Source organism: Capsella rubella, unplaced genomic scaffold (assembly GCF_000375325.1).
Source record: "Capsella rubella cultivar Monte Gargano unplaced genomic scaffold, Caprub1_0 scaffold_5, whole genome shotgun sequence".
Classification (NCBI taxonomy): Eukaryota; Viridiplantae; Streptophyta; class Magnoliopsida; order Brassicales; family Brassicaceae; genus Capsella; species Capsella rubella.
In genome coordinates, this window is record NW_006238919.1 from 6455555 (window position 1) to 6470152 (window position 14598).

General features: G+C 30.6%; 2 protein-coding genes across 2 annotated transcripts; both read right to left on the bottom strand.

Moving 5' to 3' along the window:
* Window positions 1-3231: 3231 nt before the first annotated feature.
* Window positions 3232-5627, bottom strand: LOC17886482 (high affinity nitrate transporter 2.6). The gene is made up of 4 exons (XM_006292134.1): window positions 5215-5627; window positions 4212-4638; window positions 4000-4115; window positions 3232-3904 (listed from the first exon to the last, which is right to left on the bottom strand). Exons 1-4 carry the CDS (start codon window positions 5625-5627, stop codon window positions 3232-3234), a joined length of 1629 nt encoding a protein of 542 aa, XP_006292196.1.
* Window positions 5628-11511: 5884 nt separating this feature from the next.
* On the bottom strand, window positions 11512-12590 carry LOC17886312 (cytosolic sulfotransferase 6). Its single transcript, XM_006292710.2, has one exon. The coding sequence runs from the start codon at window positions 12582-12584 to the stop codon at window positions 11604-11606; it is 981 nt and encodes a 326-aa protein (XP_006292772.1). The 5' UTR covers window positions 12585-12590; the 3' UTR covers window positions 11512-11603.
* Window positions 12591-14598: the final 2008 nt, after the last annotated feature.

The window sequence follows — 14598 nt, forward strand, 5'->3', positions numbered from 1 at the left end:
TCTTACAAATTGGTTTGAATATAACAAAAAAATATTTTCTTAAAATAATTACATACTTTGAAAATAAAATAAATATACATGAATATGTGAGAAAGAAAAAAACATATAGAGTAAAACAATGAAAATGATTTATTTAGCTTGATTTTCTTATGGTGCGATGGTTAGAAATCAATATTTTTGAATCCTATCGATAAAGTAATTTTCTTATAGCCATAAAATATTATTATACATATGTATTATACATTTAATAGTATAAAAACAATGAAAAAATGAAGAAGTACATAAAATAAAGAAGATATATAATTGAAAACAAAAGTTTTAACCAAATATATAATCGAGCTCTTACAATGATATCTTAATTGAGCTTTCAACCCATGCAAGAACATTAAAAATTAAACAAAGAAAATATTGAGAATATCAGATATGGTGGAGGAGGATGTAAAAATGGGTATTTATAGGATAAAATATGATGTAAGTTATAATTCTAAAATAATTAAATCAGAGGAGTTATAATTATATTTTATAGTGTGTTAATTGAAGTTAAATGGAGGAAACAAATAGTCAATTGAAAGGTTATATAATTTAAGTTACAATTTAATAGTAAAGTGTGGATTTCAAGTATGAATTAAAGTATATGACTAAATGTGTTAGATATTTGGTTTAATTAAAAATAAATATTATAATTAAAAAATAAATGCTAAATGGACCAATAAGGAGAGAGTGAAACCTTAAAAATTCCCAAGAAATAATTTTATTTTTATTCTCTTTTTATATTCCTCTTAATTTAAGTTATATTTCTAGGTTTAATTATATTTTTCATCCTTGTAGTATATATAATGGATAGAAAATGGAATATCAAATTGTTTTTTAGATAGGAAATCAAGTATAAAATTCAAAGCTAAAACAAATTATAATATTCTTTGTATTATTACATGTTGAATCACAAACTAAATATAAGGATCATTATTCTTAAAAGAATGTCTTACAAACTGGTTTGATAATTATATAACAAAAAGTTTATTTTGTTAAAAAATTACATACTTTTGAAAATAAATTAAATATACATGAATATGTGAGAAAGAAACAAACATCCAAAGTAAAAGAATGAAGATGGTTTCTTTAGCTTGATTTTCTTATAACCATAAAATATTATTATACATATGTATTACATTTAAAAATATAAAAAACAATGAAGACATAAAGAAATACATAAAAACAAAAATAAATAAAATTGAAAACAAAAGTTTAAACTAAATAATTAATCAAACTCTTACAATGATATTTTAAATGAGTTTTCACCCCATGCAAGAACTTTAAAAAAAACAAAGAGAATAATGAAGATATGAGATATGGTAGAGAAGGATGTGACTTGTGAGAATGGCTATTTATATGATAAGAAGTGATGTAAGTTACATTTTTAAAATAATTAAATTAGAGGAGTTATAATTATAATTTATAGTGTGTTTAATTGGAATTCAATAAGGAAAACCAATAGTCTTTGGAAATTTATATAATTTTCAGTTTCATTTTATTAGTAAAGTGTGAATTTAAAGTATGAATTAGTGTATATGATTAAATGTGTTTTTTGGTTAAAAATAAATATTATATTTTAAAAATAAATACAAAATGGAACAATAAAGAGAGTGAAACCTTACTTTTCCATGTATGATTTTAAATAGTTTTCCACCAATAAGGCTTATAAAATTTGTTGTATGATGTATGATTAAGTCCTTTCATTTTCTTTGTCATTTGATTATAACTTATAGTGTAATTAAATTTTGTATTGAATGATTGTCATAAACATTTATTTATTTATTTATTTTGTTGAATGATATATGATTAAGTCCTTTCATTTTCTTTGCCATTTGATTATAACTTATAGTGTAATTAAATTTTGTATTGAATGATTATCATAAACATTTTTTTATTTTTTTTATTTTTTTAAAATTAAAGCCTTAAATATTTTTCCACCAATAAGGAGAGAGTGGAATCTTACTTTTATATATATGATTATTTATCTGTTATTATAACATTTACGTACACTTGATCGATACATTTTACCAATTACGAAAACGTATCCGATATTCAAAATATCTCTATAAATTTTTTCTTTGTGTAGTTTTATTAATTGTTTCGCCTCAAATTACTTCTTACTAGTGTGTAAGACTATAAGTCATACAGTATAACTAATAATGATTTTATTAAGCAATACATTTAAGTATTTTTGACACTTCAACAACGAAAATATATATCATAACATTAGCTTGTCATTCCATGAAATTAAAATACATTTTGAAACTCTATTTATAATAAAAATCTCTCCAATCTCATTAATTAGCTAGCAATTTCGACAGTTGGTATTCAGTGTTTTTCTAATGCATTATAATTAGCAACAAAAGCAAGATCTAAACTATATAATACTGTTATTTTTTGTTTTAATCTATCTTTTGACTCAATTATATATCAAAAACCAACCTTTATGGTTTAAATAAAGGAGTTTATTATATACGGACAACGCGATATAAGTGGATCAATCAAGCCCACCACGTTTTGCTGACTACGAAACGCGTAAGATAAGCGGGACAAGTAAAGTACCATATGATATCAATTTATCTAAAACAATAATAAGATAACCACTTGGTCTTATTGTATAGTCATCTCAACCGATCCGTACTTCTTAATTCATCAATAGACCGTACAGATCATTATCATCACCATCACCATCTCCTACTTTTCAAAACCAAGTAGTTGTATTAATATCGATCTCTTCCTGTCCTAAGCTGACGCTGTTTCTCTTCTTCTCTTTTTGTTTAAGTGGTGGTCCAAATAAAGCAAATGATATAAAACATGTAAACTAAGATCAGAACAATGATTCGTCTCGTTATAGCAATATATCAATAAGTCATGCATAAATTACAAACAAAAATTTCTTTTTGGAGAAAATGTGGATTTAAAACATGTCAATCATATGATCAATAATGGTATTAATGATGGAAAATAAAATTTCAGAAAAAAAAAAGAAACAAAGCCATACCTTAAACTTGAATCAAGAAGACCATAGTTCATATTTAAAAGCTCATGATCATACAGTGAATCACAACAATGTATAGCCCATATCAACGAGAGAATAAGTTGTATATAATGTAGTATATGATTATATATATGTCTCACCATAGTGTGTTAATATGTTTGTGTGTGTGTGTACATGTGGAGGTAAAGGATAGTTCTTGGCTAAACATGAGCCTGATTTTCATTTTCCGGCGAAGAGGCACCGTCGGAAGCTGCTCTTTTTCCTCTTTCCGACCGACTATTCTCTGCGAATTTAAGGCTACCTTCATGCAATCCTTGCCGCTTCTCTTCCTCAGTCCACTCAGCTGCGTAATAATGCTCTTCCTTTGCTTTCTTCTCATCACTTGTTGGTCCAAAAAACATACTTCCCCATTGAGGAAAATGTATAAACGCGACCAAAAGCGTAAAAATCGTCGCCATGATTCCCATTAGCGACAAGCCATCGGCAGTGTGGAATCTTGATGAAGAGAAAAAAACTAGCTGAGTTAGTCCCGATCCGAAATTTCCTCCTGCGCCGGTCAGTCCTGATATTAGCCCTAGAGAGCGACGCGAGACGAAAGGAACAATGCCGAAGATTGCCCCACAAGCAGCTTGCACGCCGACTGAGAAGAGCATCATGGCTAAAATAGCTATAGGAAGTGAAGTAGCACGGCCGAGCCAAACACAGAATAGACCACCAGAAGTTTGTAAGATCCAAAGGGTCCATAAACGCCCTCTCATGCCGAAATATCGAGCTGACATGTCAGATGCATAGCCACCAAGAGGACGAGCAAAGAAGTTAGCCATACCAAAGCTGGCTGCTATCATACCAGCTGTGTGGAGTTGCAGTTGAAACCTAATATACGTAAACCACAAGAAACAGATCAGGTTACTTGTGATTAAAGAAACTCAAAATCTTACGAAAAAAATGTTATGTATGTTAGTCCAAACCTGTCGTAGAAGTACTCTGAGATAACATTGTTAATTGTCATTTCGATTCCCATGGAAAATCCATAGAGAAGGAACAAGACATATGTTCTGTAGTTCATCACAGCATACCAAAACACCTAAAAAGAAACAAAACTAACTTTGTTTAGGAAACAATAATTCTAAGTAAACTTAAACTTATGTATACATTGATGTGATTTATTTGTCTTAAGTACCTTGGAGAACTTGTCTTTGGAAACATCTCCTTTCTTCTGTAGAGTACTTAGGTTTCCATCAGGAAGATCTTGTCCAAGAGTGAGCACAAGAATGCCCATAATCACCTGTAGAAACCCGGGGACGAAGAAAGCGATCCTCCACGCCATGAAAGGACTAGCTCCGGCGAGTTTGATGACGTTGAAGACCATAGGCATGAGTAGCTGAGTCACGCCTCCTCCCATGTCTCCCCACCCTCCGGCACATCCGTTGACAAGTCCGATGATCTTGCCATTGAACATGACGCTTGTCCAGTATTGACAAGACACGAACGTGGCTAGACAAAAACCAATCATGAACCGGACAGCTAAGTAGCCACCAGCGTCAGACACAAAGGACATACTGAACACTGTTGGAGCTGATAGCATCAGCAAAAACGCCGTCCCGTACCTGTTTCAATGAACATTTATAATTATTTAAATGAACATTTATAATGAAAAAAAAATAATAGAGAACATGCATTTATATGTAGATCATAAAGTTAAGCATACGACGAAGGTGATATTTCCTTAAGCTATAAAAAAAAAAACTGATTTGGTTAAATATTTCCTGACAAAATTTTGCAGAAAATTGAAAATATTTAGATTTTTAGAAGTCTCTTTAGGTATTTCCTATTAGCCTCATATATAATCTCTTCAAACTAAATATCATGAGTGGTTCCATGGAGATAATAGTACAAATATCTAAGTCATCACTGATCTACATGATATTCATTCACGATCTCTTGATAGATTCATAACAATACAAGAAAAAGTTTCTCAAAAATAACATTTCAAGAGGGGAGAAAATTATATATCAACTTTATAATATGAAAACTTGATTAGGATTTATCATAAAGAATCTTATGCGTCATATTGGTGAATCCTAGATCTAATGCATATGTTGTATGTTCGTGAAGTCCATATGATTTACGGTAACTGGTTAAAACACATTCGAATAAAGTTGTAAATGATCATAATTAAGTACCTAGCACCGAGCAAGTCACAAACAGCTCCCATAGCGAGCCTAGAGAAAATGGCTCCAGAAACCGAGGCGACTCCAGCGTTTCCAATATCATTCTTGGTCAAATCAAGATTATCTCTGATGATGGGAACGAGAGGTGCAGCCGCAAACGTGGAGATGAAGCAAGTGAAGAAAGAGATCCATCCTAAGTGGAAAGCTCTCATGTGTGGTTTGGCGAACGAGAATGGTTTGAACACTTTTGCTCTATGTTCTGAGTCAACCGGCAATGCAAACTTAGCCGTTTGATCATTGGACTGGACGGTGTGAGATGAAGGTACATCTTTGCCTTGGACAGAGAAGGAGAAGACTTGTTCCCTCGCCGTGACTCCATGCATGGAGGTACCAATTGAGCCTTCTTCTTCGGTTTGGTAAGCCATTATTGTTCCCAAGAAATGGGAGAATGAGAAGACTCTTTCTTCTTGAGAGACAACAACGTGCGTCTTCTCCTTCTCACGCCTTTGCTTTTGGTTTCTAAGTTTGTTGGTTTTCATTTTTTCATACCCGTATACATATATATAAGAAAATATGTATTAAATAACTATGAATTCAAAAAAAATTGAGAAAATAACTACGGTGTCAGATATTCTCTCTCTTCAATTACAATTACTCTTATACCCATTTTATATATTACACGTTTTTTTTAAATCACATAAACTATCTACATGATTCTATGTTATTTGGGTTTATCAAAAGATGTTAAGATTTAGATCTTATAAATAAACGAGAGTATACTTATGTTTGGGTTAATAAAATAGTGGTTAGGGTTTAGATTTTGTAATTAAACAAAATTATATTTCGGTTTGAGTTGATAAAATAGTGGTTAAGGTTTAGATTTTGTAATTAAACGAAACTATAATTCGGTTTGGGTTGATAAAATAATGGTTAGGGTTTAGATTTTATAAATAAACGAATTATATTTTGGTTTGGGTTTATTGAAGACTGATTACGGTTTTTTTTTTTTCTGATTTTAATTTTGATTTTTTCATATAACATGCTATTTTTTTTTGTAACATGTCATTTTTATCAAAAATACACAGTAGATTTTTGATAAGACGATTTAAGTCGAAGATCAATTCTCCCCAGATCGTTTTTTGATTATAGACTATCTGGGGAGAATTGATCTCTGACTTAGACCAACAAAACGAGAACCACTAGCCCACCACCATATGATTTGTATTATCATCTTAAGTAGATTTGTTATCCGATTATTGATAGTGTAATCGATATACTAGTTGATTTATCTTAACAGAGGGTACATACATGCATGACTCAATTAATCTAAATTAACATTAAGCTAGCTCGTAAAAAATTATGAGCCTAAGACCCATAGGTAGTTTTTTGGTTTCGAACAAACTTACATGATTAATTTATAAAATCAGCCGATTCTCTAGTCGGTTAATGTTAAAGTGATTAGACACAATCGGTATCGCATATATTTGCATATTACATGAATGTTAAAAATATATGGAAAAAGTAAACCTAAGTTTCTTGTATATGCCAATAATATATGGAATATCCAATTTCCGAAACAGAAGTAAACAATGTAATATGGTCGTATTATATATAACACATACTCCATGTTTATGTATCACGCTGTCAACTTTTTAATAAATTATAATTACAACTTGGTAGACCTCACGAAGACATAACCAAAATGCTAACCAAAATACTAATAATGTTGTCATCCCGTGTTCGATATAATAATATTATCATTAGTCGACGATTAACTTGGCTAAAGCTATATGCGAATGCCACAAAATTGACTAATGTTAATTTCACAATCCATAATATACAATTAGATATGTTACGTACATATGTATACCTACCAAAAAGTAATCTAGTGTTGCTGTCCGAGAACGTACCAATGGTGCGTACGGCACCAGCATATCAACTTGATCGTCGACTCTATTACAAAACATTTGTATTTATATTATACCATATTTTATTTATGTTATTGAAGGTGTATATTGATCACATGTGATTGCTACATTTTACCGAAGAAGCAAGCATTGACTATATTGCATTGAGCATTCGAAGTTGATGGTGTATATATTTGATCACATCATCAAATTTATATGATGGCTACTACATTATACATGTTTATATTAATTGATTCAAGATATTCAAAATTTAAATGATGATTACATGTATATATAAATGAACCCACGATGAATGATGGTTGAGTAGTCATCGACTCATACGTGGGACTATAACTTGTCGAATTATAAGATAGTCAGAAGCTCTTATCAAATGAAAATTGAAAACTGTTGAGTATTATAATGACCGTACAGATCATGTGTCTCAATCACTATCACAAAATCCAGGCTGTGTTAATTATATATGTATTAAGCATATTCTCTGTTTCCATTTAACTTTCAAAAGCCAAATTAAAGATTAAAAAGATTTAAAATGTATTTCTCATTACTTCAAATTTTCCCACTTTTTAGACAATTTTTGTCAACTTTATGGACAATTTTTAAAAGGTAAGAAAGTCAAAAGTCTTCAAATGAATATTAATTTACTTCGATTAAATAATTATTCTAAAAAATGGAGACAATATTTAATGGATTTTGACAACTTGTAACTTGATGTCGAACTTGCTAGAAGAGGAGAGTATGAAATAAGACATGAAAATTATAAATATTACATTGGCCAATATAATGAAATAACTACTACTATACTTGCTTTTTAATAGAAAAAGTTTAAAAAAAAAAAAAAAATTTATATACATGTCTTCAACAACCCCTGTTTTAACTAAGGAAGAGTTTAACTTTTTTTTTTTGGGACTGTTTACTTTAAAAGATTTTTGCTGCTTTTTTAAAGTAATATCTTCGTAATTTCATCGATATGTCTTTTATTTTTTTGTTATTGAAGTTTAACTAATTATTCTTTTTTTTTGTTTTGTATTAAATGTAGGAAAATGGAGAGGTTTAACTTAGTGGTGATGCTCTTTACCATCCTGGCGAGTTCTTCAACTTGGATACTGGTCGGCCACAGGTCTACAATTTCCACGCTCTTATCTGATCATGATTAAGTTTCACTTATGTTTTACTTAAATTTTATTTACTTTTTGCTTATGTTTAATTAGATTTTAATTTCTAAAAATTAAAACATGTAATTATAAATGACATACAAAAACCTTGGGAAATAAAAAAAACTTCATAATAAACGACACATTCGTCGAGATATTATTAAAATCAAATTTTTACATAATCTTTTTTCTAAAGGTTTGATAGTAGAATTACTTTACAAATGCCATAAGCATTAATATCAATTATACATGGTATTAGTATCAGTTTGACACTAAACTCTTCCTTAGTTCAAACATTTTATTTTACACATATTTCTCAATATAAAATTATGTTCGCACACTGATGCCTAGTATATCTTGTGCATGAGAACAATAGTTTGGAATTATTAAGTACTCTCGTATTTTGTAATCGAACAATATATGTTATCTCCAAATCCTAAAAGATATACTTAAAATTATATTTTTTGTAGAAGTAAATAAACATCTCTTTATTCTCAAAACGAAATTTAATAAATTAATAATTACTCTATATTATGGTTGAATACAGTATGCGTTCGTATCTTATGAGGATAGCACGCAGTTGTATGGCACAAAGGCCGTAATCAACGTTTGGGATCTGGCGATAGAAGAAGGAGCGGCATAGATATCTATAGCTCAGATTTGGATTGCGTCGGGAAACTACAAGAGTGGTGATCTTAAAAAGGTACGTACGCTTAGTTTAAATTCTACATGTTAATTTTTTTATTATTAACTTTCTAAATTTTAATTATATATGTAATTACAAACCACTAAAACAATAATTTCTTTTCGTTATTCAAATATGCCTGAGATGTATATAGATAAGAGGCCTAGGTTATTCCACTTTTGGACGGTACGTTTCATTCTTTATCACTATTAATTTATACTATATATTCTACTTTTTTCGTTTAGTTACTTTACAATACATAAATTATTATTATTATTGATAATATAAATTTTTCATTTATTGTTTATAATATGGATTTCATATTTAATTACTTCAGAGCTAGTAATACTATTACAACTTCAATAAATAAAAGATTAAACGGACCACTACTACTTTAACTGAATCATGGAGTACTCTTTATTTATAAATCTACTTAGCCTTTTTTATCATCACTAAAATTATAATTATAAGAAAAGACAACGGGATTAAAATATATTGTTAAGAAAATAATAATGTACCAAAAAATGACTTTATGTTTCCATTTTACTTTCAAAATCCAAATTAAAGATTACAATGTATTTCTCATTACTTCAATTTTCCCACCTTTTAGACAAATTTTGTCAATTTTATGGACAATTTTTAAAAGGTAACTAAGGAAGAGTTGAAATTTGTTTTCGGGACTCTTTATTTTAAAAGATTTTTGCTGCTTTCTTAAAGTAATATCTTCGTAATTTCATCGATCTGTCTATAACTTTTGTGTTATGAAGTTTAACTATTTTTTTTTTTTGTATTAAATATAGGAAAATGGAGAGGTTTAACTCAATGGTGATGCGCTTTATTATCCTGCCAGTTCTTCAACTTGGAGTTTCAATCCCAGTTTTTACTAATTAACCTCTTTGAGAGACTTCTTCTATATATATACGAGTCTTCTTACTCTCTATATATGACGATGACGAGGCTCCTTCGAATAATCCACAATCTCTTACCTTAATCGCATTGCATACCCGACTCAAGATACTTAGGAATCCTAGAGCAAAATCAGATTGCTGGAAATTGGTGGTTAGGTCTAGGGCTTAATACTGTGGCGGTCGGATATTGGTCGGCCACATGTCCACAATTTTCATACTCTTATGCGATCACGCTTAAGTTTTACTTGTGTTTTGCTTAAGTTTTATTTATGCTTTGCTTAATTTAATAATATTTCTATTTGTAAAATTCAAAGGATGTAATTATAAATGACATACAAAGACCTTGAGAAATAAATAAAATTTCATAGTAAACGTCACACTTGTCGATATATTATTAAATCAAATTTTAACATAATAAGATAAGATAACATTTACATAATTTTGTTTTCTAAAGGTTTGATAGTAGAATTACTTTACAAATGCCATAAGCATTAATATCAATTATACATGGCATTAGTATCAGTTTGACACTGAACTCTTCCTTAGTTAAGACATTTTTTTTACATATATTTCCCAAATTAAATTCCTTTCGCACACTGATATCTGCCAAATTAAATTCCGTTCACATATATTTTGTGCATGAGAACAATAGTTTGGAAATATTAAGTACTCTCGTATTTTGTAATCTAACAATATATCTTAGATGTTGACAAAAAAAAAAAATAGATATTTTGTTATCTCAAAATCCAAAAAGATATACTTAAAATTTTATTTTTGTAAAAGTAAATAAGCATCTCTTTATTCTCAAAATTAAATTTAATAAATTAGCAATCAATTAATAAATAAATACATTAAAATTAGTATAAATAACAGGTACAACTTCTTGATGGGATCGTTGCATCAAGATGTGTTCCTATGGTCTTTTTACGACAAGATCGTTTCTATAGGTACATTAGAAGTCAACTTCTCTGCCATATAACAGTTAGTCATTAGTCATATGACCAATCAGGTTTGGTAATCAACTTCACAATTTGTTGTATAAGTTCATAAAGTGTAAAAGGCCTTAATCGATTTGATACGTGCTTGAACCAAAAAATTCTCAAAAGACGTTGATATGTTGATATGTCCTATTGATCAATCCTCGTTGTTGATATGCTTAAGCCCATTATCTTTTTATAAGTGTTGGATAGACATAGACTAATTCAAGGCATGGATCACATAACTTGAACCGTTGGACTTCGAAATTCTGTTTAAACATTACTAGATTTTGGATGTGTATGATTGTTGTTAGTATATACTATATACTATATACAGTATAGTAAAAACTAAAGAAGTTACTTGTTGATTTGAAAATTCATAAAAGTCTGTTTTCAACTTCGTTTAGAACAGTCTTATCGGTGAGAGATTCTTTCAAGTTTAGTCAAAACTAATTTTTTTTTTCTTTTCTTAATATCGACTACTAAGAAATAGACACGTATTAGAAGAGTCTATTATGTTTTACCTTTTTAGTTTTAGATAACTTTGACTATAAAGAAGATTCACCTATTAGTGGTATCAAAGCAAGTTCCATATAATAGTTAAAATCTTTGATCGTGGAAGAGTTTTGTACCATGGGAACATGCTTCAAAGATTTAATAAAACTGTAACATCAAAGGAACATAACATAACAACAACATATAAGGTAGTCTTATTACAATGCATTGGAGAATGGAGGAAAAGCAAAAAACACTCAAAATTTCAAACTAGTGTTTTGAAGTTTCTCTTTGATGATCATGTCGATTTTGTTCTCCATTTCAGGACTCAAATAGTTCTTCCAATCACCAACTTCTCCTTTACGAAAAAATGTTTTGTTATCTCTACCATTATATAGCTTTCCAGTCTTATTGATCTCCAAGCTACTTAGATTACGTAGAGAGCAAAGATCTATAACCTCATCCATCGTTCCGCTCTCTTCTTCTTCCTTAGTAAAAGGACAACCTAAGAACTCAGCAAGTTTCTTGATCTGCTCACGAGGTTCTTTTTTCATATCCTCAAACCTCATGAACAACACATGATTTGGATCTTCTAAGCTTCCTCTCCAGTAGCTTAAGACATGGTCCCAAAAAGATCCAAAAAGATTGACTCCCTTGCAAAAATACTCAAACGTATCCTCGAGACTGCTTACAACTTCATCGTTACTTTGTTTCATACAAAAGAAATGCCAATAAGAAACCAAAGTGTCTTTCACGTTCCTACACATATACACAATCTTACAAGGAGAATCTTTAAGACCTTCTTGGAGAGGATGTAACGGCATGTGTGTGGAGAACAGCCTCGGAGACGACAAGAACTTGGTCAGGTCCGGTTTCTCGCTATAGTAATAAAGATTCATCTCAAGGTAAGGTACAAGAACATGAGGGTTATCAGAAAGAAGAGGATGGTGATGATCTTGAGAAGGATGTTCTGATCTACGAACAAGTGCGAACGTGAGTGCTTTGAGCCAAGTTGTACCACATTTAGGGAACGAAGCAACGATGACATCGGTGTCTTGAGGCTTGAAGTTTTTCTGGAAACGGAGGACACCTTGGAGAGCTTGATGAGTATACCAACATCCTTGGTACTTACAAATACTTTTACCACAAGAATCTTTGTCTGAAGGAAGTGAAGAGATGAGAGTCTTTGTATCTTCGTGTAAGTCAACGTTTCTCATCACAATCTTTTTCTCATCCATTTACAAACAAATGTGTTTTTTTGATATTTCTAAACTGGACAACACTATGTGGTCTATGTATATATTAACATATATATTAACATCATCATTATGATTTGTGCTGTTTGCGTAAACGCAGCGGTTTCAACCGACATTAATAATGTAGTAATATATTTGTCAATTATTGTGGTTTCTGATAAACAATCAAATTATATTTGTTAATTATTGTGGTTGGTAGGATTTGTTGTAGAAGTTATGATTTGGTTGTGGCTTGGAGAGTTGGAGTCTTTCCACATCTGCATTTTGGTATATGTGTAAAGCAATATAATTGACGTGAATTTGGAGCTATATACCAAAATGAATTATTGTGTTTCAATTCTATTTACTTTGTACATACATACTACATTTTTCCAACTCTACTAAACTACTACTGTTTTATTCAATTTCTTTTTCATTTTCATGTGCTAAAAATATGAGAACTTACGTCGATAAGTTTTAGACGCCAAAGAATATATATTTACTTCCCATTCAAATAGTAGATTTTTATTTTATTTTAAATTGTCTTTTAGATCGCAGTTCTCTCTCGTTCTAAGTATGATCCTCAATGATGTAGTACTTTTTGCCAATTAATTATCGAACTCAATTTGCAATGATTAACTCACTATGAATGCACTAGCTCACTTAATCTAAGCTATAAAGATTAACTTTGATTCCTAACTATGACTAATAAGGCAATTCAAATCAATTAAAGACAAAATCAAACAAAAGGAAACAAGATGCAAATGACTAACACAATTCGAAATGAAACAAAGCGAAAAAGAGCAATTGACTAAGCAATAAATAAAGACGAATCCTCGGGTTAAGGTAATTGACTAGGAGCGATAATGAAGCGGATTATGGAGCTAACAACTTCAAACAAGCATTAATCCAAAGGCCAAAGACACTATACTAGATTAATCCATTTCCATGACAATAATCACTTTATTAATCAATCAATCATCAACTTCTTCCAAAGGCAATTAAATGATCAACAAGCATTAATAGCAAGTCTATCTAGCAACTAAACACCATAATCAACATTTTCCAATGGCAAGGAGTGTAAAGCACTTAAAAGTTTTGATTCGAGAATTTCATCGAACACCTTCCGGGCGTGAAATTCCTAAGTTCTAAATCAACATTAACAAAGTTGATTTAGCTTTATTAACAACCAATAAACAAGGATCTTAAACTATCTAATCCTAAACTCCATAACCCAACTCCAAAATCCTCCTAATCTACCTAACCCAAATATTCATAATGACTACTCACTCGTGGTCATGAAAGCACAAAGTAAGGTGTTTGATCTTTGTGAAATCATGATTAGAGATTGTAGATTAAGAAAAGGAAGAAATACTTATATTAAAACTTGAAGATTCAAATACAAAATCAATAAGAGAACCTTAATCTTTCTTAAAACCCTAGAACAAAAGCATAGATATTCCCAATTGGGATTAGAGTATTTATAGAAAACATGGTATTAAACCAAAACAAATCGGAGATAACCGGGACAAACCGGATTTTTGCAGAAATTCAACAGTCAACCGACCTGCCAACCGACCGGTCGGTCGGCTGGTCGATTGATCGATCAGTTGAGTCATGTCCGAGGCTTCTGATAGATGTCAACCGACCTCTCCACCGACCGATCGGTCGGTCGGCTTTCTCTTCCTTTGCTGTTCTTGATCTTCAATCTGGATTGATCCAATTTTGACTCTAAAACTTGATCTTTTACTCCATTTGTGCTCCAAGTACATAGTAAGACTCAACAAATGCAAAATGCAAACTAAACACACTAAATATGATTTAAAAAATGCATAAAACTATCCTAAAAACAATGTTCAAAAACCATTAAAAACCATAGACATCACTCAAGTTTAGATTTTCAAAATTAAACGGAAACTTCAGTTTTTTGTATCGAAAAACATTTCAAGATGGCTAGAAACCTTTCTTCAATTTGTATTCTACTATGTTGAGTTACTTACCTTCGCGACAAGACTCG